The sequence below is a fragment of the Tyto alba genome, unplaced genomic scaffold (assembly GCF_018691265.1).
Source record: "Tyto alba isolate M040663 unplaced genomic scaffold, T.alba_DEE_v4.0 Super-Scaffold_41, whole genome shotgun sequence".
Classification (NCBI taxonomy): domain Eukaryota; kingdom Metazoa; phylum Chordata; class Aves; order Strigiformes; family Tytonidae; genus Tyto; species Tyto alba.
Window position 1 is genome coordinate 21,895,643 of NW_024881317.1, and position 21,771 is coordinate 21,917,413.

At 60.4% G+C, this 21,771-nt stretch overlaps 2 protein-coding genes across 3 annotated transcripts; both read right to left on the reverse strand.

The window, feature by feature from the left end:
* Window positions 1-3,561: 3,561 nt before the first annotated feature.
* ISLR2 (immunoglobulin superfamily containing leucine rich repeat 2) lies at window positions 3,562-9,793 on the reverse strand. Of its 2 annotated transcripts, XM_042803691.1 has the most exons (3): window positions 9,708-9,793; window positions 7,192-7,419; window positions 3,562-6,694 (listed from the first exon to the last, which is right to left on the reverse strand). In XM_042803691.1, the coding sequence occupies exon 3, from the start codon at window positions 6,686-6,688 to the stop codon at window positions 4,589-4,591; it is 2,100 nt and encodes a 699-aa protein (XP_042659625.1). In that variant the 5' UTR covers window positions 6,689-6,694; window positions 7,192-7,419; window positions 9,708-9,793; the 3' UTR covers window positions 3,562-4,588. The 2 variants fall into 2 exon arrangements, with proteins under 2 accessions (XP_042659625.1, XP_042659624.1); XM_042803690.1 differs by lacking the exon at window positions 9,708-9,793 and having other exon boundaries at window positions 7,192-7,481.
* A 2,887-nt stretch (window positions 9,794-12,680) lies between these two features.
* Window positions 12,681-21,719, reverse strand: LOC104365630 (protein PML). Its single transcript, XM_042804087.1, has 10 exons — window positions 21,598-21,719; window positions 20,838-20,944; window positions 19,483-20,050; window positions 18,494-19,071; window positions 18,007-18,059; window positions 17,414-17,494; window positions 17,107-17,323; window positions 16,374-16,426; window positions 13,566-13,722; window positions 12,681-13,471 (listed from the first exon to the last, which is right to left on the reverse strand). The coding sequence occupies exons 2-10, from the start codon at window positions 20,887-20,889 to the stop codon at window positions 12,897-12,899; spliced, it is 2,334 nt and encodes a 777-aa protein (XP_042660021.1). The 5' UTR covers window positions 20,890-20,944; window positions 21,598-21,719; the 3' UTR covers window positions 12,681-12,896.
* Window positions 21,720-21,771: the final 52 nt, after the last annotated feature.

Sequence of the window (21,771 nt, forward strand, 5' to 3'; positions counted from 1 at the left end):
CGGAGCTGCTGCCGGAGCCCAGCCGCGCCCCCCCCCCCTCTCTACCCCCGGAGCTGGGGGAGCATCCAAACCTCTGCACGGCCCCCCCCCCCCCCTCTCTACCCCCGGAGCTGGGGGAGCATCCATACCTCTGCCCCGGCCACCCCCCCCCCCCCCAGCTCCTCATCTCGGGGGTCCATCCTGGCCCACCCCTTACAGGGGGCATCTGGGGGGCAGGGCGGAGGGGGAGCGGTTTCTGGAGGCCATGGGGAGGCTGCTGGAGGGTGAGTTGTCTCTGAGAGGGGGTGAAAGGTTTTGGGGTCTCGGGGGGCGGGAGGATGCCCCTGCTGCAGGGTGGTGTGGGGCCGGGGCAGGGTGGGAAGGAGGCTGGGTGGGTGCCCAGGGTGCCGGGAGGAAGGAGGGTGACCTGTCGAGGTACAGGGGGGTCACCCGGAGCCGTCTCCTCTGCCCTGCAAGAAACTGATCATAAAAGCTTTTAAAAGTAAATCATGGAGCATTCACCCTGCTGCCACCATCCTCCGGCCCGGCAGGACCACTTGGGCAGAGGTGGGCACCCAGGGCAGGGATGCTGAGAGGGTCCCTGCTCCCTGCCCCTCCCACGCTCAGCCACTGGCCAAACTGGGGTGTCTCTGGTAAGAAACCGTCTTGCCGCAGCGCTGGGGTTGGAGCAAGGTGGTGCAAATCACCCCCCAGCTCGGGAGCACCCAGGCATCTGCAGAACTGCGAGGAGCTCCATCCCGGAGCAAGCCAGATTCTCTTTTGGAGAAGGCCCTGAGCAAGATGAAGGTGGAGTAGAGGGGGGGAGCTGGAGCCCCCCCGGGAGAGCTTCAACTCCCCGCATCCCAGCCGCAGCTCCCTGTCTTCACACTTGCGCTGACGCAGCCGTCGCCGAGGCCAGGCTGTGAACAGGCTCGGGGTTAAAAATAGTGCCGTGCAAGGGAGAAGGGGGGGGATTATTTTGAGTCTAGAACAGTTCACCGGGTGGGCTCGCAGCTCGGCTGCCGCGGGACGGGCTGGCGTGATGGGTGAGCTAGGGATTTTCTCCACGAGGGTCTGGACCTGCTTTGCACTGGTGGGGGGATGTCACTGTCCCCGCCTTGGGCGCGATGCTCTCACGGACAAGGCCAGCGTGGGAGTTGATATCGGTGGTACCCGTCACCCCGGAGCAGGGCTGGCTGACATCCATCAGCCCCCCCCTCCCCGTGCTGTAAAACCCGGCTTGAACATCTCCAGAGCCCACCCGGAGGGGTGAGGGGGCTCCGAACCAGCGGAGGACGCAGAGCAAGGGTGGCTGCAGGGGACCAGTTCTGCCCACTCGCATCCACGGAGCAGATGAAAGGTGCTGCTCTGCTTCTACGGGGACCCCAGACTCCATCTGTGACCCCCCCCGAGGCACAACCCCTTCAAGTGGGCGAGGTGACCACGCCACGGGGGACACGTCATTGCTCTTTCTCCTTGATTTTTGGATCTGGGATAAAAGATTTGGGGACGGGGGGTGGGGATGATGATGATGAAATCCTCTTTATTTTGGGGCTGTCCTGGGCAAAGGGTGCCAGACGCCTTCCCACAGTTTAGGTGACACCATAAGCGTGTGACAGCCCGGGCTGTGTGGGCGCGAGCTTGTCACCATCACGTGTGGGCACGTCCCACTCAACCCCCGGGCTGGTGGCGGGTTCTGCAGAAGGGTTAATGCCTTAGGAAAGGCTGCGCCATCCTGCCGGGATGCTTTAACCCTTTCCAGGAGAAATCCACTCCAGCTCCCCCACCCCGGCCACGGGGAGGGGGTGGGAGGATGCCGAGCTCCATCCTTGACCCTTTCTCGTGCCTTTGGGCACCCGGTGCTAATTAGTGCCCCCCTGAAAAGGAGCAAATCTCGGCGTAATCCAGTGTCGGTAGGTAGCTCATCACGACGAGATTCCCTGCAGATACGTTAGGCGGGGAAATCTATTACTCTCTAATTAAACGGAGGCAGAAATGATTGTTCTTTTTCTATTCCTTATATGTTTCTAAGCATGAAACTCAATTATAAGTGTATCCGCAGGAGGGGATTTGTCTACAAGGGGGAATCTCTGCTTGGCACGAGCTGGAGCAAACACCTGGGCTGCTGTGGAGCAGCCTCAAATTCCCAGGATTTGGGGGATTTGGGGGATTTGGGTGCCCCCCCCCCGCCTGTTTGCTTGCCGACCCGCTTTGTCTGTCTCCCCCACGCTCCCTGCCGCAGGAGAAAGATGCAGAGGCTGGACTTAAAATAGAAAGCCGTCCTCTGGGTGATGGAGAAATGAGTGTTTGCTTGAGGGGGGGCTCTGCTGGGGCTGCAGAGGCTGCGTTTGGGGAGGGTGAGGGGGCTTCAGTGAGGCCTCAGGGGCCACCCGTGGGTGCCGGTGAGTGGGTGACCGTCCCCACACAATGGCGGGACACCCCCTCTCAAGCAGGGACACTGGGAGGGCATGCAGCTTCGTCGCTCCAGATAAGAAAAGCAATCAAAGGCAGCCTTAAATCTTCGCCGTGTAATTGTGGGCTTAAATCATCAGCGGGACGAGAGGGGAGAGCTGCTGGCCGGGTGGGGAGGGGGCGTAAATCCAGCAGGCACCTTCTTAGCACCCCCAATCGTGGGGCTGGGGGCACTTGGGGACCGGGGTGACACTAAGGCAGCCCCGTCCTGCCCCCGGCACGGCTCTCCGGGGCGGCAGGATTGTCATGGATGTACATACGTACAGGGTGTGTATAGGAGACAAGCACTGGGTGTATGTGTGCGAGGAGAAGGAACATAAATACGCGTGGGTAGTGTGGGTATTTAGCGGGTATTTGTACAGATAGTGCGCATGCATATTGCGTGTGCATAGATATACAGATATACAATATAAATGCAATATAAATTGTATGTATATATCGTATGTATTCTTACTGCGTATGTATATAGTGTATGAGTATTGGTATGTGTGTAAGAGCGTGCGTGTACGTGCTGGGAGAAAATACGGTTTGTATGTGCTGGGGGAAAATATTGTTTGTATTTTTCTATCCAGCGAGTTTATAGTGAGTTTGTCTACAGACTACATAATTTATTTGGTTTATTATATTTTCATACATATGCTGTATTTACGTATATTTATACTGTATGTACAGACCGAGTACATATGCAATGTGTGTGCATTTAACAATTATTTGTGCATATACATAGTGTGTATATATAAAAGGAGTGTGTACAGCACAGATGTGTATATATAATGTGTGTGTATCTCTCTCTATATAGTATATGTGTGAATTATCTATAATACGCACATACATAAATACAGAAATATCACATATATACTTTATGCGTGCATGGTGTAGGGGTAGAAAAATATGTGTGTATATATATATATATTTATAGTATGTGTGCGTGCTTCGCCTGTAGCTGCAGCAATGTGTCTCCGCACTGTCTCCCACCTCCCGAGGGTCCCCTCGGCTGTACTGGGCTGTACTGGGCTGTACTGGGCTGTACTGGGCTGTACTGGACAGACCCCGGGGGCAGCGGGGGGGGGGGACCCGGCGCAACCTGCCCCCATCAAGCACGGACCCGGCTCCACTTTCAATCCCTTTTATTGACTCTTTCACAGACAGAAGCTCGCAGAAAGGCGCCCGCGGCTCTCGGGGGCTCCCGGGGACTGGAGTTTTGGGGGGGGGGGGACACACACACGGTGGCGGCGGCCCCTTGCCTCCCGGGATCGGGCCCTCCCCCCCCCCCCCCCCCCCCCTCCGCCCGCCAGCAGCACGGGCGCGTCTACGGCACAGACACTTGGCTACAAGGCTACTCTACCCAAAACACATCGAGGGGGGCCCCGCCGGGCTGGGGGGGGTCAGGATGGGACTTGGGGGGTGGGGGGTGGGGGGAGGAGGGGTGGGTCGAGCCGCTCCCGCCGGGTGCTGAAGGGCTCCGCGGGGACCGGCGGGGAGGGCACCGAGGAGCCCCGGCACCCAGCGGGGGAAATCGGGATGAACCGGAGCGCCACGGGCACCCAGCGGGGAGCGGCGGGGACCCACCGGGGAGGGGGGAGGATAACGCCGAGCAGCCCTGGGGACAGCACCGGCTTCGCACCGGGGCTCGGCGGGACCGGACCGGGGAGCGGAGGGGACTCACCGCGGACTGAACCGTTTCCAGAAAAAAAAGGTTTTCGGATAGCGGGCTTTTCTCTTTTGCCCCCCCCTACACACACACTTTTTTTTTTTCTTTTCTTTTCCTCTTTTTTTTTCGTTTTTTTCCTTTAAGGGGAAAAAAAAGACGGAGCGAGCGGAGGGCAGAGGCGGGCGGGGGACCGGGAATCGTTGTGATGTTGTCGCCGAGCCGGGAGTGAGGACGGCCGGTACCCAAAACGGAAACGAAATCGGGGCAGAAACGTCCCGCCCGCACCGAGCAACCCCGGGGCCAAGCCCCTTCCCCAGGGACCTGCCGCCTGAGGGAGGAAGAAGAGGAGGAAGAAGAGGCGGGCGTCGCTGAGGATGCTTCGGTCTTTCCTCGGTGAAGAAGCAGCGGTGGTGCCCCGGGGGGGGTCCGGGGGAGGTGGGGAGCGGGGGCGGGGGGGGGGGGGGGTTGGAGGGGGTGCGGGGGGGCTCAGCGGGGGCGCTGCCGGTAGTTGCCGTTGATCTCTTGGGAGATGGTGACGGCCTCGGCGCCCAGCGGCAGCTTGTCGCTGTACTCGGAGCGGACCTCGAACTCCTCGCCGGCGGCTTTGGATTGCGACTCCGCCATGGAGCTGGCCGCCACGCTCCCCTCTCGCTCCAGCTCCGGAGCCCCTTCGGTTTCTCTCCTCCTCCTCCGCCTGCCTCCTTCGTCCTCCTCCTCCTCTTCCTCTTCTTCTTCCTCCACGTCCGCTTCCCCTACCTCGCTGGGATTGTAATTCTTCTCGGACTCCAGGTAGGAGGCGCGAGGGTCAAAGTCGGCAGCCATGTGCTTCTCCATCTGGTCCGGGTTCTGGGCTTTCATGATGAGCTTGTAGGTCTTCCCTTGGTATTTGGAGAGGAGGTGACACCACGTGGCCCCCATCAGGGGCAAGGTGGCCAGCACCAGCAAGAAGATGCTCACGACCACGATGATGATGAGCGAGGGGATCTCTTTTTTGGTGGTGAAGACCACTTGGACCTGGCAGTCCTCCCCCAGGTAGGTGAGACACACGGAGTAGTTGGTGCCGGGGTTCAAGCCCTGGAACCAGTACGAGTTCACCCCTTCCTCAATCTTGGACCACTGGACCAAGGCGTGGCCCTGGCTGCTCTCCTGGCACAGGTAGAGCATCCTGAGGTGGACCTTCTCGGGCTGCATGTAGGTGGGCGTGAGCTGCACCCGGGCATCGCGCTCCGACACATCTAAGGCGATCACCCCCAGGTCGAACGTGTGCTGCTTGAAGTCGCCGCTCTGGTTGAAGGCGTGGTTGGAAATGTACTTGCTGGTTTGTGTGGAGCCGCACTTCTTCTCAAAGGGTGGAACTTGGAAAGGGACTTGCCCACCTCCTGTGGACTCTGTCCCAGCTGCCAAGGATGGCTGGCTCTGCCGGGTGGGGCCGAGGGGTTTGTTCCTCTCATCGGGCATGAGCACACTGTTCTTTGCTCCCTTGGCCCCAGGCTTCTTGTCGCCCAGCTGTGCTTTACCCCCCAGTGGGTCCCTCCCGGGCTGCAGCGGGTATTTCTGGGTGCCCGCCACGGCCACGTTGACTGAGGTCTGGTTGCTCCCCATTTCATTGGTGGCCAGGCAGGTGTAGGTGCCTTCCTCCCGCTTGCTCAGGTGAGGAATCATCAACGTGCCGTTCTTGAAGACCAAGAAGCGCTCGGAGTCCTGTTTGAGGAGGTCCTTCCCGGCGCTCTCCTTTGGATTCCCGTTGAGCTCCAGGGTTTGGCTGGAGGTGCGGATCTTCCAGCTCACTTCGGGCGGCGGGGTGCCCGTCACGGCACAGTGCAGTGTCAGGGTGAAGCCGTCAAAGAGCTCTGTGGTGTCCAGGTTGGGGTAATAGGTGAGCTGCACGGTAGGCGAGGTGCACTGCACGTCAGGGATCTTCCCCACCGACACTCCTCGGAGCTGCTCCGGGAGGGCACAAGTGATGGAGTCCTTCTCGGGGATGGAGATGAGCGTGCTGTCCATCCACTTCTTCAACCACTGGAGCTTGCAGGAGCACTCGAAGGGGTTGTTGTAGATCTGCAGGTGGGAGAGGGAACTAAGCGAGTCGAAGATACCCTCTGCAAGAGCGGTGAACTTGTTGTTGTTGATGCGCAGGGACCGGAGGTCCTTCAGGGTGTGGAAAGCCCCCTGAGGCACCAGAGCCATGTGGTTATTGTTCATCTTGAGCAACTGGAGAGCGCTGAGGTTGTAGAGGTCCTGCCAGGGGAAGTCCACGATCTGGTTGTGGCTGATGTCGAGGTTTTTCAGCTGCACCAGGATGGCGAAGGTACCGGGCTCGATGGAACGGATCTCGTTGTGCGCCAACCAGAGGGAGGTGACCTGGGTCACCTCCACGAAGGAACGCCGCTGCAGCGAGGTGATCTTGTTGGCCGAGAGGCTGAGGGTGGTCACGTTGGAGGGCAACCCCGTGGGCACCACTTGAAGATCCTTGTAGGCGCAGTCGGCGAACTGGTGGGCGTACTTGTCCACGCAAGCGCAGGGCTCGGGGCACGCCCGGGCCAGGCCGAGCAGGGCCACCAGCCAGAGGAACAGCAGAGGGGCCATCTCCCCCTGCCAAGGGACAGCGGGGGCTCTCAGGGCTCCCGCCCCCTCTCCCCGCCCCGCTCCTGGCCCCGGTCCCGGTCCCCGCCCGGCGGGAGGCGGCGGCGGGGCCGCGCCCCATTGTCTGGGCCCGGCTCCCCCCTCCTGCCTCCTCCGAGCCCCTTCTCGCCCCCTTCCCCTCCTCTCCCCTGTTTCCCTCCCATTCCCCTCCTCTCTTCCCACCCTTCTCCCTCGCTTTTTCTTATCTTCTTCGCTCTTTTCCTTCTCACCCAGTCCCCAAAAATGAAATCTCGTTTTCTTTCTTCTCTGCTTTAATTTCTCCTTCTTCTATTATTTTCTTCTGCTTTTCTTTTCCCTTTCTTTCTCCTTCCAGCCTTTCCTCTCTTCCTCTCCCCACTTTTCTCCCTCCCTTCTCCACCTCTCCCTAGTTTTCTCCTTCCTAATTTCCCTCCCGCCCTTGACCACCCCCCCCGCCTTCCCGCACCGGGGGTGACCCCGCACCTTACCCGCTCCTAAGTGGCGTTAAGCAACACGCAGCCCTTCTCCTCGCCGTTACCGGTCCTCCGCATCCTCCTCCCGACCCCCGTCCTTGTGGCACGGAGGAGCCTCCGCCGGGCCGGCCGCGACGGTGAGGGGCGCGGCGAGGAGGTGGGGGATCCCCCCCCCCCCGCCCCGTACCCCCGCACCTCTCCGGGCTGAGCTGCGAGCCGGAGCGGGGCCGTACGGGCACTGGGCTGCCGAGGAGTGAGCGAAGGGAGGAATTAGCATTTCTGCCAGCCTCCCCCTCCGCACGGCCGCCCCCTCCCTCCTCGCCACCCCTTTCCCATCCCACCACCCACCCACCGCCGCCGCTCGCCAGCCTCCGGCGGGGACGGAGCCGGCTGCTTCCCGGGGCGGGCACGGCACCCCCCCCACACACAACTCCTTCCCCTCAAAAAAAAAAAAAAAAAAAAAAAAAAAAATAACCATAATAAACGCCCTCCCCGCAGAGCAACGTGTGCAACTCACACGCACTTCGCAGCAGCCATAATCCGGCCCCCGCTTTGCTCCCCGCTTTCCCTCCGGGTCGCCTCCCCCCGTCCCCCCCCCACGCACCCCGGAGAGACCGGGATGCCGTCGGGGCAGATGCGGGACTCGGCTACCCCCGTTCTCCCGGGATAGCGTGGGGCCGCAGCCCTTTGGGAAGCGCTTGCGAACGGGAAAACGGGGCTCGGGACCCAGCCCAGCCCTTTCGGTAGCCTCCCCCCCTCCCGGTATGTCCCCCCCCCATCCGCCCGGTCGATGCGGTATTTCTGCGGGGGATGTGCGGCGTGTGCCGCCGCCCCAGCCCGTCCCGTCACGGGGGGTTCCCTTCTGCAAGGCGCGAATTGAATGCGAAGAGATTTGGGCGGAGGGGGGAAGGAAATGCGGGGGGAGGGGGGGAAGGTATGGGGGGGCTGCCGGGGTTTCCTGGGACGGGGCCGTTCTCCCTCATCTTCCTCCTGAAGGTTTCAGCCCCTTGGAAACGCGCGGTAACTGGGTGCCCCCTCTCCCCTCCGCAGATTTGCTTGGACGTGGGGGTCTGTTCTCCAACACCCAGCCCACCCCCCCCAACCCCCCCCCGTCCCGGCCCTGCCCCTCGCCTCTCCCCCCGCCATGAGAAACCCGAGAAATCATTGATTTTGTAAGCGGGATCGATTCCTGCCTCCCGCCATCCCCCTGGCCCCCCCTGCTCATCCCTCCCTCTCCGCCTCCCGGGAGCTCTACCGGGGTGCGGCGGGGGGGGACACACACACCGGGGGGGGCTTATGAGCTCGGATGGGGCAGCCCGGTCCATCCCGGTCCATCCCGGTGTCCCCGACCCGGGTCTGTCGCGATAGGCAGCTGCCCCGCCTGGAGCTGCGGCCCGGCCCTGCGGCTACCCCCCGTCCCCTCCGCCCCCCCCCGCGCGGGATCTGGGAACATCCCGGGGGGGGTCCGGGAGTGAGGAGCCCCCGGGGATTTTGGGGGAGTCTTGCCGCCCTCCCTGCTTGCTCGCAGGGAGAGTAAAAGCCCGATCTCCTCTCCCTCGGTGGGAGCGCGGCTCGGCAGACCCGCCCCAAGGCCACGGCGATGGGCGTGTTGTCCCAAGGACGAGAAGAGAGGCGGGGTGGGTGGGGGGGATGATGGCTGGAGGGGCGGAGAGGCGAAACTGCTTCACAGCAAAACGTCACCTCTGATCCTCGATGCCAGCTCCAGGCACCTCCACCCTCCCAGGAGCCGTGTCCGAAGCCCCCCAGCATGATGCCTGGTGCCCGAGGACCAACTCGGCCAAAAGTGATCGGCCTCAGATGTGCCTCAGTTTCCCTTCAGCCCTGTGCTCCGAGGGCTGGTGGGTGGCTGACACCCACGGGGTAGGCAAGGTGCTTGGGTGATGTGCGGCCACCTAAAAACACCTTGTTTCCATGCAGGTGAACCAACACCATCCAAGTGTTGCACCGTGGCCACCTACACCGCGACTGTCACTGCGTTTCCCAGCATGGATTTGACCCAACCCAATTTCCATCCCCCAGAAGAGCCCTGGGCATGGTCCAGGGGACCGTCCCGAGCAGATGCACAAGGCCACCTCACTCTGGGGAGCCACAGGGGTCTGCAGAGGGGTCAAGCAGGAGGGAGGCATCGCTTCAAATCCGGAGCAGACAAATCTACAGGGCAGCGCTTCCCCGTCTCCCTTCCTGCCTGAGCGGAGTGTGAAGCGCTGTTGAGCTCTCAGCACCTTTGGTGCTGAGCCATGACTCGCTCCCTTCCCGTCCCTGCATCTGGCTGGTCACCCAAGGATGCCGTCACCCTTACTGTGACACTCCTGAGCACTAACAATTTGCGGCTCCAGGAATTACGGCATCAGGCATTTGGAGTTGTGGTTTATAGGCTTTTTAGTTTTTCCCTGTTTTGCTCACTCTCTGAATGCCCACAGGCCTCTCCCGAGCCCCACGGTGGGGGGTCCTGTGGCCAACAGGGCAGCACCCTGGGGGGCTCATCATCGCCAAACAAGCCAGATACGTACCCACGCTGCTCCTCACCCCTCGCTGCTGCACATCAGCTTATTGCACCTCCCAGGCTCCCCGTGCCGCCGTGGGGCTCCAGGACCATGGGGCAGCCCTTACTGGTGGTGACCCACAGCTGGGACTTGAGCTGCAGAGCTCAAGGTGGGAGTCACAGGGACTGCAAACTTGCTTTGAGGAGTACGGAAGTAGGTTAAAATGCCACAAGGATGTGGCCAACACAGGGAGGACGCTTGTTTTCTGGCTTGGCTGCTATCCACCGCACTACGCTGAGCCCTTCTCAAGATGCCTTCATTCATCATGCAAGAGGAAGAAACCCAAGTGTCCTAGATACAGTGGCAGCGTTTCAGGAGCATTGGAGGCAGCGTGTTGTGCTAGAAATGGGTCAGGGGATGAGGCACGTGTGACAGGGTGGATCACGCATCCCTCCGCACGCTCCTGAGGGCCAGACCCTACCCGAGATACCTGGGAGGACATCGTAGCAAGAAGCAGCATGGCATGGGTTACACCATCTATCTATTCATGCCTCCCCAGCGGATATGACATGTGGGGTTCACGTCATCACTTGTGCCTCAGTTTCCCATGGGCTGAGCACAGGGAGTAACAGCAGTGCTCTGTGGTGGCTCTTCAATCCCCTCAGGTGAGAGCTCCAAGACAGGATGGTGGAGGATGGAAGCGTGGGTGGGTGGGTGGATGGATGGATGGATGGATGGATGGATGGATGGATGGATGGATGGATGGATGGATGGATGGATGGATGGATGGAAGGAATAGCAGGCTCTGGGGCTGTCAACCTCTTCTCACACCACAACTCCCTCAGCCCCAGGCACCCTAAGCTTCAGTGTGCTCCTAAACATGGGACAAGTAGAAGCTGGGCTGGGGGCCAGATCCACAGCTGGTGTTGACCACCACAGCTCTGGGGACACATCTCCCACTTGTATAAATGAGGGCAGCCTCCCAGCTGAAGGAAACACTGGAGGTCACTGAGGGTTTGCTGATTTACACCATTAATCTCCAGCTGGAATCTGAGAGAGGAGCCTTCACCATGCTGGTCAGAGGCATTGCCTATTTAAGGAGTAGACGGCCGAGCCCTCAGTTTGGGCTCTTTTGGCTTCTCTAGCTTCTAACTCCAAGCCAGCTCCTCCAAGATCAGGTGAGTGCATGAGCCACCACCCTGGGAGCATCCTGGCTGCAGCACCCAGCTGGCCGGAGGCAATGTGGCCTCTCCTTCCGCCTAGATGAGCCTTCCCTCAGCTTTTCCTCACCACTTTTCCAACTGTTCAAGAGTCCCGTCCACCCTGTCCTTGTCCCTGATGGTCCATGGGATGCAAACCTGTTTGGATGTTAGCAGGGTGATGCTTTTATTAGAAATATAATCCAGGTAACCTTTCTCAGGCTCACTGGGGCGAATCGTCCTCTGCCTTGGACTTCCACCCACACTGGGCAGCCAACCTGAGCGAGCTTGCAGGGCATAATCAAATGCAGAGGAACCAGCCCTTTGGCTCTAATTAGTTTTGCATGATTGTTGGGGGTAAGAAATCCATTTTCATAAACAGAAAGGATTTATGCTGCTCCTTCTTGCCTTTTTTTTCCCTTCCTGAGTCCCAAAGCACTTTGCTCGGGGCTAGCAGGGAGTAATTTTATGAATGGTTTAGATTGAGCAATGCATTATTAATAATGGCCAATCAAGCAAGCAGCATATTATATATCATTTCAGGAGATCTGCTTAATTCAGTGAAGTTATTTATGGCTCTTAAAAAAACTAGAGAGGATTCAATTCTTCCTTATACCTCTGGCTTGAAGGGGGATTTTCATGGGGTGCCTGTGGGTGGGAGGGAGGTTGTACCAGCCTGCGAGCGCGTAGAAGCTGCCTGTTGGAGGTGGAAGCTGGTGAGACCTTTGGGGAGCCCCCACCCCCCGGGGATACCCCAGCTGCAGCCCTTCCTTCCAGGGCAGGAGCTTGTTGGGTGCTGCTGTGCTCACCGGGTGGTGACAGACCCTTTTCTAGCCGGGTGACTGAGCTTTACGGCAGCTCAGGGCAAAGAAACAGCTAATCTGGCACCCGCAGCCCATTGACTTCGCTATTGTTTTACAAGACTTTGATGAGGCGGGTGACAGCAGACAGATGGGGCCTGCCCTCCTCCGGCTGTGCCCCTTGTCGAGGCTGTTCCCCCCCTACGTAACCCTGTAGCAGACACCAGCGAATCCCCAGGGTGAGGCAGGCATTGTCTGAATTTGGTGACAAGCCGGGCGGCCGCGGGGGCCCCCCTGGGATCGTTCCCTACAAACCACTGTACGGTGCTGGATCTGTCCTGATTCCTCCCCGGCCCGGGGAAGGCAGCAGGCAGGGGGGAGGCAGCCCCCTTGCCTACCCCCCTGCTTTGCTAGCCACGACTCAGCTGTGTCTGGGCCACTGTTTGTTCCTGGGGGGGATCCCAGATGATGGGGGTCACGTTTCCTCTCTGTCTCCCCTCTATTTTCCAAGCCTGGCAGCTCCCACAGCATCTTCTCGGAGAGGAGACCTTCACCACATCCCTTTCCTGCTCCTCTTCGCCTACGTCAAGCCACCCAGAGGGCCTCTTCATCCCACCCTGCGCCCAGTACAAGCAGGCCAGACGCCCCGGTGACGGGCGCAGCACCTCCCTGGCGCTGGAGGGACCACGGGTGGGCTCCAGGGATGCGTGTGTGCTTGAGAGGAGTGGGCGCGCGCGTGTGCGCCGGGATGTGTGCGGCTGTACAAAAGGGACATCTGGCGGTGTGCGTCCCTCACTGCCTTGTCACACACAGCCCCGGCTTGGGGACACCGCTGCCAACCTCGGCCTGTCACCGGGGGCCACATCGGGGGGGGGGGGGGGCGGTTTGGAGGGGGCAAGGTACCTCCTGCTGCCTGCGCAGGGCGAACAGCGCTCCGAGCATCTCCCCTCCTGCCTGGCTGGGAAACAGAGGGGTGGAGACACCCCAATAAATTACGCTGGTCTGCGCTGTGTAATTTATTTTATAAATATATTAATTTGATTGGGCGGTTTCCTCCTCCCCTTAGGGCTGACCCAGGGTCATGGACATTTTAAGCCCCATGCTGGGAGCAGAGAGGGTCTGCCCGTCCTGTTTGATGCCGCTGCGAGCATCCTTGCATCATCCCTGGAGAGGGTTAACCCGAGACCTGGCCAGCTCAGCTCACTCCACAGTTGCGCTCACACCTCTTCCAGCTCCCAGAGGATGAGGTTGCGACGGGCCAGGATCTTGGCCACCCTCTTGGTGAGCAGCTTCTCCTGCACCAGCGACTGCAGGATGGTATAGCTCTGCAGGTTGCAGTGGGTGAGCATCATCCCCGCGTCGGCGCAGGCAGGGAGCTTCAGGGCTCCCCAAAGCTCCTGCAAGGCCTTGGCCGTGGCCAGCGCGCTGCCCTCGTTGAGCTGCTGCTGCAGGTGCCTTTTCAGCAGGTTCTTCAGCTTGTAGGAGGGGGCCCTGGGCAGCTTTTCCTTGATCAAGGACAACATATCCACATAACCACCCACGATGTGGCAGAAGTCCACTTTCCTACCTGTGGCATCCAGGGCTTTAAAGAGAGAGGGCAGCTCCAGTGCCCAGAAGTTATAGACGATGAGGACGGGCCTGGGGAGCGGGGAGAGGTACCAGAGGAGGTGCTGCATCCCCACCTCCATGGGGACACCCTGGGAGAGCAGTGCCAGCACCGACTCGGGTGTCTGAATCAGCGTCTTGAAGGTGTGCTCCCCGTTGGCCACCGCCATCTCCGTGATGCGTTGGGCTGTGGAGGGGAAAGGATGGGGCTGGAGTAAGTATTTTGGGGGTGCCCCCTCTCTGCTCCCCAGCCCCCTGCGCCCAGGAAAGGCAATGCTCACTTTTCTGGTCAACCTTCAAGCTGAGGAACACCAAGGTGCTCAGCTCCAACCCATCATCCTGGGGGCTGGTGGGGCCCGTGCTGTGGCAGGGTGAGGTGCTGCTCCCGGACCACGTGGGGCTGGAGGGCTTCTTGCTGTCACTGGGTTTGCTGGGAGCCTGCAAGAGATTGGAGAAGGGGGCCAAGTCCCACCTGCCTGCTCAGACCTGGCGGAGAAGGCATGAGGAGCACCCTTGGGTGTCCCACTGGCCATAGGCATGGACCTGCTTGTGGACAGTGCCATGAAACCCACAGGGACTGATGTCTTGGCACTGCCAGGGATGGCTTGGGCGTGTGTTGTGTCTCAGGAGAGGGCTGGCCATGGGGAGCCCCATCGAGAGCCCAAAACCAGGGTCTGAGCCAAGTGAGCAAGAGCAAAGCCCCGAATGCTGCTCGCCCTAAGCAGGGGGGTGGGATCCAGGCGGTGGCCAGACACACCGCGCAGGTCTGGGGACTCGCTGGCCCTTTCTGCACATCTCCAGTGGATGCAGCTCATGCAGGGCCATAAATGTGGCAGAGCGACCTCACCGCACGAGATACCATTAGGTTTAAAGATCTGGTTCGTGTCTAGAGGAAAAAGGGACTGAATCAGGCCAGGAGGAGATTTGGGGCCTCTCCAGGCTCAGCAGTTCCAGTGCCTACAGCGGTGCTTCCCAGGGGAGAGTAAAAGCAGCCACGCCAACCATCCCCTGCCCAGCCTCAGCAGGGATGGACATCCCCAGCAAATATCTCCCCACGGGAAGAGCAGGACAGCAATACATTCAAGAGGCTCCAACCTCGGTTTTCATCCCTCTTTTCCCCAGGGACAATCCTGGACCCCCGGTCTGGGCACCCCGCAGCGATGGGGCGTCCATCTCCCTCCACACCAGCTCCCCGCATCGTCACCTGCAGCCCAGGAGCGGTGGAAATGTGGCTGGACCAATGTCTGCAGGCGCGTGAGCAAAAACCACGCGCTCCCCAGCTCAGGAGATGCGGGACTGCTTAAATGGCAGGTTAAAATTAGGTGTTTGAAGGGCATAAGGGGTTCCTCTGTCTGGGAAGGGACAGGAGAAGGATGGCACTGGTGGTGGGGTGGTGGCAGCGCCCACGTCCCCATCACTTGGCTGTGCCCGTAATGACCCATCTGGCCTGAAGGGAGTTAGATGAACCAAACTCGGCAACGAAATGTGATCGCAGATGCTCTTGTTACCCAAACCAGCAACAAGCAAATTGAATTGCTACGCAAAAACGTTTTATTGAAGGGTTAAGCAGAGAGAGAAGAAAATCACCCGTGCAAAGACGTGCTCTTATAGCACCACGGTGGCCGTGGGTGATGGATCCGGGCAGAGCTGGGCACCGGCGATGCTCTTGCGGCTTCAGCTCGGCATGCAGAGTGGGACAGTCCCCAGGTGACCCCACAAAGGTCCCTCCCCAGCCCCCAAATCTCCTTTGAGATGTTTGAGCCTCTAGGCAGGTCCTCAGCCCTTGCCCTCCACACCCTGAAGGCTGCAGCTTCCCTTGGCTGCATCCCACCATCTCACCCCACTGCTCTCTTTTTTCTCACTCAGCTGCTATTCCCCTTTTCCAGGCTTTAAACCAATTTTCACCGGTTCTCAAGGTTGCATTTTTCTAGTGCCCAACACCAGACTACCGGTGAGATGTTGCTACTCCTGGGATCAATCTTTTTTCAGCCCGCACCTTTGCTACACCCTTAAATCCACATCGTACCAAAGGACACCTGATTCATCAGGGATTTCTCACAGCAAGCAGCTAACATTCCCCAAAGCGCCCCCCCCCTCCCTTTTTGGCACTAGCAGGGAGTGGGGACAGGGTTTTAGCCCCACAACTCTTTTTTTTTTTTTTTTTTCTCCTCTGTTAGAGATGAATCAGGAGAGCAAGGAAAAACAGCAGAGGAAAAAATAAATAAGGAAGCCAGCAGCAGGCTGGGATCTAATCTGAGAACAGCTTTATTGAAGAGTAAGAAGAGCTTCTGCACTAGTTTATACAAAAAAAAATAAAGGGGCTGTTAACCCCTCATTAAGCCAGTGCTGGAAAACCAACACCCACCCTCCGCCCCCATCCCAAATCGGCCATGCTCGCCTCCATTTCCAAAGGGATCCCCTGCTCATGGTGGGGATGGGGTATCTCAGTGGGGATCCCATGCCCTTGGTTCATCTAACCACCTTGGTCAGGGCCATTTGGTTGCAACACATCAGTCTGCAGCATCAGTGCTGTGAAATGTCACCACAGGGAGCTTGGAAATGTCACTTTTGGCAATGCTCTGGTGGCTCCCGAGGAGCTTCTCAGCCTGCGTAGGCACGGGACTGATGAAGTCTCCAAGCACGGATGCTTACATTCAACTCACAAACTTGATTTTTATATGAAAATGGATTTTTTAAAGCTAAGAACAGCCTTCCCAGCAGGGTGGAAAGAGGCCATAAGAGCCAACGTGAGAGGGTCGTCTTGGGGGGATCGGCTGGTGTGGGATCCCACACCAGAGAAAATCAAGGTGGGGTTTGATGTCTGGGAGAGAGGACCCTGGCTCCTCCAGAATACTGGAAGATACCAGTAAGGGAGGACTAGATTTGGGATGGTACAGACACGGTGCTGCCTGGAAGCAACCGAAGGGGAAGAGGAATCTTGCAAGCAAGCCTCTGGCTGATGCTGGGAAGGGAGAAGACTTGGGGCTGAGAGTGTCTGGAGGAAAGGGAAAGGCACCCCAGATACGATGGGGTGCAGCTGCCTCTTCTGCCTGCAGCGTGGCTCAGCAAGGAGGGAGGTCTGGACTCACCACCGTGTCTTCCGAGCTGTCCTCCGAGCTGGAGATGATGATGCTGTTGTCTTCTGCAGAGGGAACAGCGGGATGCTGAAGGTTCAAGGCTCTGATTTTTGGATCACACTGGTTTTCCCATGGGAGGACTGATCTCATCTCATTTTTGCAGCTTCTACCAGGACCGTGAACCACCCAGCCCTTGGGCGCTCTCGGATGCAACCCCAAGGTGGGGGCAACCTCCCCACTGCTGCTTCACCCCATGGACCCTGTACTGGCCTCTCCAGAACATGCATCTCATCCTCCCTCCTGTTTGCAGAGCTGAGCCCGGGACCCCCTCGCTGTGGGATGCCGCAGCAGGCTGGAGTGGGGCTGGGTGAGCTCGGGGAAGAAAATGTGTCTTGCTAAAAATTGCGGTGTTTTTTTGCTCTGGGAAATTCCAGAGCTCCTGGAGCAGGAGGCAGGGGAGTCTCTCTGCACACTTACCCTGCTGCTCTGCTCTCCCCTAGGCTTGGGTTTTGGCTGCCTCGGAGGCAGGACATGGAGAGGGATGGAGCATCCGTGTCCACCCCTGAACGTTGCTCTCATCTTTACACCCCAGGAACCAGCTCCCACCCTCTGCTTCTCTGACCTGAGGGAGGTTGGCCAAGGCTCTGAGTGCATGGGGGTGCACAGAGGCTGGGAAAGATGGGGGACCCCCATAAGGGGAGGGAAGAGATGGGGTAACAAGGAGGGCCATGTCCCCGGTCCCCACCTGCATCATCAATGTGGCTGCTGGTGGCAGGGATGCTGCTGCAGTTCCGGCTCGGCATGGAGGTTCTGGGCACCCTTGTGCCATCCCACTGGTTTGAACTGGGATTGATGGGGACTGGTGTGTTGTTGCACTCCAACTTCAGTACCTTGGGTGAGATCAGGCTGCCCCTTTCCACGCAGTCCGACCTCCGCTTGGACCATGTGTTGACAGGGAGAGCCTGGAGAGGGGAGAGCACGGGGGATGAAGGGTGCCGGGGCGGCATCTCCCAGTCGCCAAAAGGCTCCTGCCTGGCCAGGGTGGTTCTTACCGGGCTCGTCTGCATCTCCTCGAGGCTGATGGTGAAGGTGGGCAAGACGGTCTGGCTCTCAGGCTGGACCGGCTCCTCTTGCTGCAGAGAGAGTGCGAAGCAGCGTTGGGGTGGCCCTTGGGATCACCGTCCCCTCTGCAGGGCTGGGGTGTCCCTGAGCGGCGGGCAGAGCCGTGGGGGGGGGGCAGAAACATCCTCAGCAGGGGGGAAACTGAGGCACAGACCAACCCTCTGGCTTGGCTCAAGGCTTGTGCCTGAGCTGTGGGTCTTAGGCAGTGCTAGAGCTGGCGGAGGCTACGGTTTTCCCTGCTGAAAATGAGGAAGGAAGCAGCAGGCTCGGGGAAGTGGGATGGGGTAGGAGCACGCCTGGGTAGTGGAAAATGATGGCTACGAAGCAGGTGCTTCTCTGCCCAGGTAGAAACATCCCTGGGGGTTTCTTGTTGATGAAGAAATGGGGGCGATGGCCCGGGGAGAAGAAAGCAGACCCTTGGGAAAGGCTTGCAAATGTCAGAGAAAGCAGGGATCCCCATTTCAGTGGATGCAGGAGCCCTCCCCACGCGGCAGCAGATCGGGATGAAACAGGGACATCTCACCAGGTTGTTCTCCAGGGCCACCTCGACCGTGGGGACAGCTTGGGAATCAGTGCCTGTAACGGAGAGAGCAGGGCTGCAATCCTGAATCGGAGCCTCTGGAGCTCCCACCCGGCCCTGGCAGCAGCCCAGCTGGGAACAACCTGCCTCTGCCTGGCAGCTGCAGCAAGGTAGGGACAGCTCTGATTTCCTTTTCATTTCCCAGCCCTTTGGTTTGGGATGGCCCAAGGGGTGTAGGAGCCTCTGGAGGCCCAGAAATCAGTGTCACCACAGCTCGTCAGATTGGTGGGAGACCAAAAAGAGACTCTGGCCATATAAGCAAAAGAGCAGTTCTTGGCCCCAGTGGAAATAAGCACCTCACGAGCGTGAATCTGGGCTCATTTTGCTGCAGGGAGGTGGCTCTGAACCCTGCAGGACCCAGAGCTGGGTGACGGCTTTCTGAGCTGACCCAAGTGGGGTGGCTGGATCCATCCCCGCGGCAAGTCCTCACCTGGGTGCCCCGTGACGCGCTCCACCAGCTCCTGCAGCCTGGCCCTGCACTCAGCAAAGTCCCCGGGCTGCACTCTGTCCCTGGCCGCCGGCGGCTGCAGCCGCTGCAGCTCCCCCAGCGAGTCCCTGATGAAGGGCTGCATGTCCATCACCTCCTGCTCCGTGGCGTAGAGGCTCATCTTCTCCACCAGCCGCTCGCTCGCCTCCATCCGCCGCAGCACCCCCTCCACGCGCCGCAGCTCCCTCGCCAGCTCCCGCCGGCCCTGCTCCTGCCGCGCCTCCACCAGCCCCAGCAGCTCCTCTTCCTCCCGCCGGATCAGCCGCACCAGCTGCTCCACGTGCTGCCGGATCAGCTCCCGCATCTCCCGCTGCGCCTGCTCCAGCCGGGCGGCCTCAGCCTGCAGCACCTCGTAGGCGGCCTCGAAGCCGCTTCGCTTCTGCTTCAGCTCCTGGCTCGCGGTGACCAGCTCCTCCCGCCTGCGCCGGGTCTCGCTGTGGATGTCGCAGAAGGAGGCGTGCTGGCTGTCCAGCAGCGCGCATGAGCAGCACAGCGCCTTCTCACACTTGTTGCAGTAGATGCTGGAACGAAATGGGAAGCTCCTTCAAAGGCGGGACGTGAGCAGGGGGACGAAAGCATTTGCACAGTGCTGGGTGCGATTTCCCCCTCCCCAAGGGACAGCTGAGGGGTTTGACCAGAGGGGAAGCTGAGAACGGGGCAAAAAGGGCTTTGCCTCACATCACCACCTGCAGATGTGGGCATGAAGCTGGGCGTTCAACCCACCCTTGCTCCCCTCCCTCCTCCCAGGGACCTGCCAGCCTCACATCACACCCTTCTCCGGCCCAGGGTCTCGCCGGGCTTGCAGCAGTCCCTCTCCGAAGGCAGGTGATGAAAACCCCTCGGCTCTGCCCTCCTGGCAGAGTTGGTCCTGGAGCAGCAGCCCCAAAGCCCTTGGTGCAGGACGGGATGCGGGGACAAGGCACCGCTCTCACCTGGAGATGTGGCCCTGGTCAGCGTGATCGGGCCGGGAGCAGAAGAGGTTGCAGGACTTTCTGCTGTCCTTCAGGAACTGATGGGCTGACTCAGCACAAAGCTCCTCCACCCTCTTGGCCTCGTGGCTCTTCTTCTTGAAGAACCACTGGTGGTCCTCAAAGCACTTGGTGCAGAGGAACTCCTCGCACTCGGAGCACCACATTGCCACCGCTTCCCTCCGGCACCGGCTGCAACTCAGGCCGCTGCTGTTTCTGATCTTCTTGTAGACCTTGAGCCTGGTCTGCAAGTTGGTGAAGAGCAGGTTGTCCATGCTGGGGACGCCGCTGGCCTGCGGGATGGCTGTCTGGCACACAGGGCATTGCCCGATGGGCTTGTTCTCGCTCAGGCAATCCAGGCACAAGGTGTGGAGGCAGGTGAGGAGCTTGAGGTTGGGCGATTCCTGCCGGCAGCGCTCGCAGAGGACAAACTGTAGGTCCTCCTCCACTTCGGGAGGGTGGGGTGGAGGGGAGCACGAGGATGTACCCGGCTGGGGTCCTGTCTCCACGGGGGCAGTGGCACCGTCTCCATCTAGGTGGGATTTGGGAGAAAAGACCTCGTCGGAGCACGTGAGATGGAGGGGGACGGAAGGCTCAGTCCCACCCGTGGGGGTCACGCAGGCCACCCGTGGGCAGCCCACTGTACCCACCCCGTTTGCAGGGAGGGGATAAGGGAGCAGCAAGGGGGGGTGAGTGGCTCTTTTTCATCCCTCCGGCCAAGGGCGAGTGGGTGGCAGCACCCCGGCAAGGCACAGGGTGCTCTCCCAGGGAGATTCTCTGCTGGCTGCAAAGGGTTGTGCTCCCTCCTGCCCTCGGTGGGGGACCCTTGGAGGCTTTCCTTCCCCCTCCCCAACCTCTTCCCCTTCGTGGAATTCGGGATTTCAAAGTTGGGGCAGGGAAAACGAAGGCTGCAATGTGACTTTACTTTCACTTTGAGGCCAGGGCGGGGGGGGGTGTGGGGGTGTGGGGTGTGGGCCCTGGCGACAGTCTCCCCCCGGTCCCACAAAACCTCCCAGGCCGCACCGGGATGTCGGCACCGTCCCTGTCCCCAGAGGTGTCCCCCTCCCCACTCCTCATCCCCCCCGAGCCTCCCCCAGCCCGGCAGCTCAGGCAGGAGCCCCCCAAATAAAGCAGGGACACCCCCCCCCCCTTATCACCTCCTTTCCTCCCATCATACAATGGTTTTGCACCCTAAAGAATAACTCCCCCCACCCACGCAGGCAATCCCCACGGCTCGCTTTGGGGGGGCCCTGGACCAGGCTTTGCCCCGCCGTCCCGTCCCGCCTCCCCCTCCAGAAAAGCGGGGAGCTCCCCCTTACCTTCTGGGGGGCCGGGGTTGGGCGGCCGGGGGGCGACGGGGCTGTCGGGCATGTAGACGGCGGGCCCGAGCAACGTTTACCGGAAAGTTTCGTTTTCCTAAATCTGCCTGGGGAGGGGAGGAGGAGGAGCAGCTGACGGGAAGAAGGCGGGGAAGGCAAAGCGGGGGTTCCCCGGGCGGGAGAGGTGCGCGGTGCCGGGAGGTGGGGGGGGGTAGGAAGGGAGAGAGCAAGGGGCTCCTCGCTCCCACCCGGGCAGCGCCCTGCTCCTGCCCGCTCCTGCCTCCCCTCTCCCCTGGGGTGCCGGTGGCGGAGGAAACTTCGGGGAGGGGGCGAGGGGGGGATGCTGGTACTGGGGTAAGGATGCTGGTACCGGCGGGATGCTGGTACCGGAGCCGGGGGGGATACAGGCACCAAGGGGGGGTGGGGGGTGCTGGTACCAGAGCAGGGTTGGATGGCAAAGCTCTGCTTCAGCTGCTGGATAGGACCCCCCGAGCTGTGCCGGGGTGCACGGCTGGGCGCCGGCTCGGCTGCAAGAGCTGCTGCTGTGTCTGGGGCAGCGTCCCAGGCTCCCGGTTCAGCCAAGGGGGGTTTTAAACCTGCCTTATTGCCACCCCACCCACCCCACCCCCCTCCTCAGCAGTGCTGCTTCAGGCTGCTTTTTGGTCTCCACTACCCTTTGCAGGCCAGCGAGATCAGGGGGTCAGGGGGCTTTGGCGTGGTGAGAAGGCCACGCCGGAGCGGGAATCAGAAGGAAAAATACCTTTTCCGCTTTCCCATGGGACGGGGGGGACCCTCCGGAGCCCCTCAAGGTGTGTGTGCGATGGAGGACCCGGTCCTCGCCATGGCCGGGGGAGCAGTCGCCAGGCAGGGCCTCTCCGGAAAAACTCAGCCAGCCGGGAGCTGGGAACCGTTTCGTCCCTGTGCCGTCAGCAGC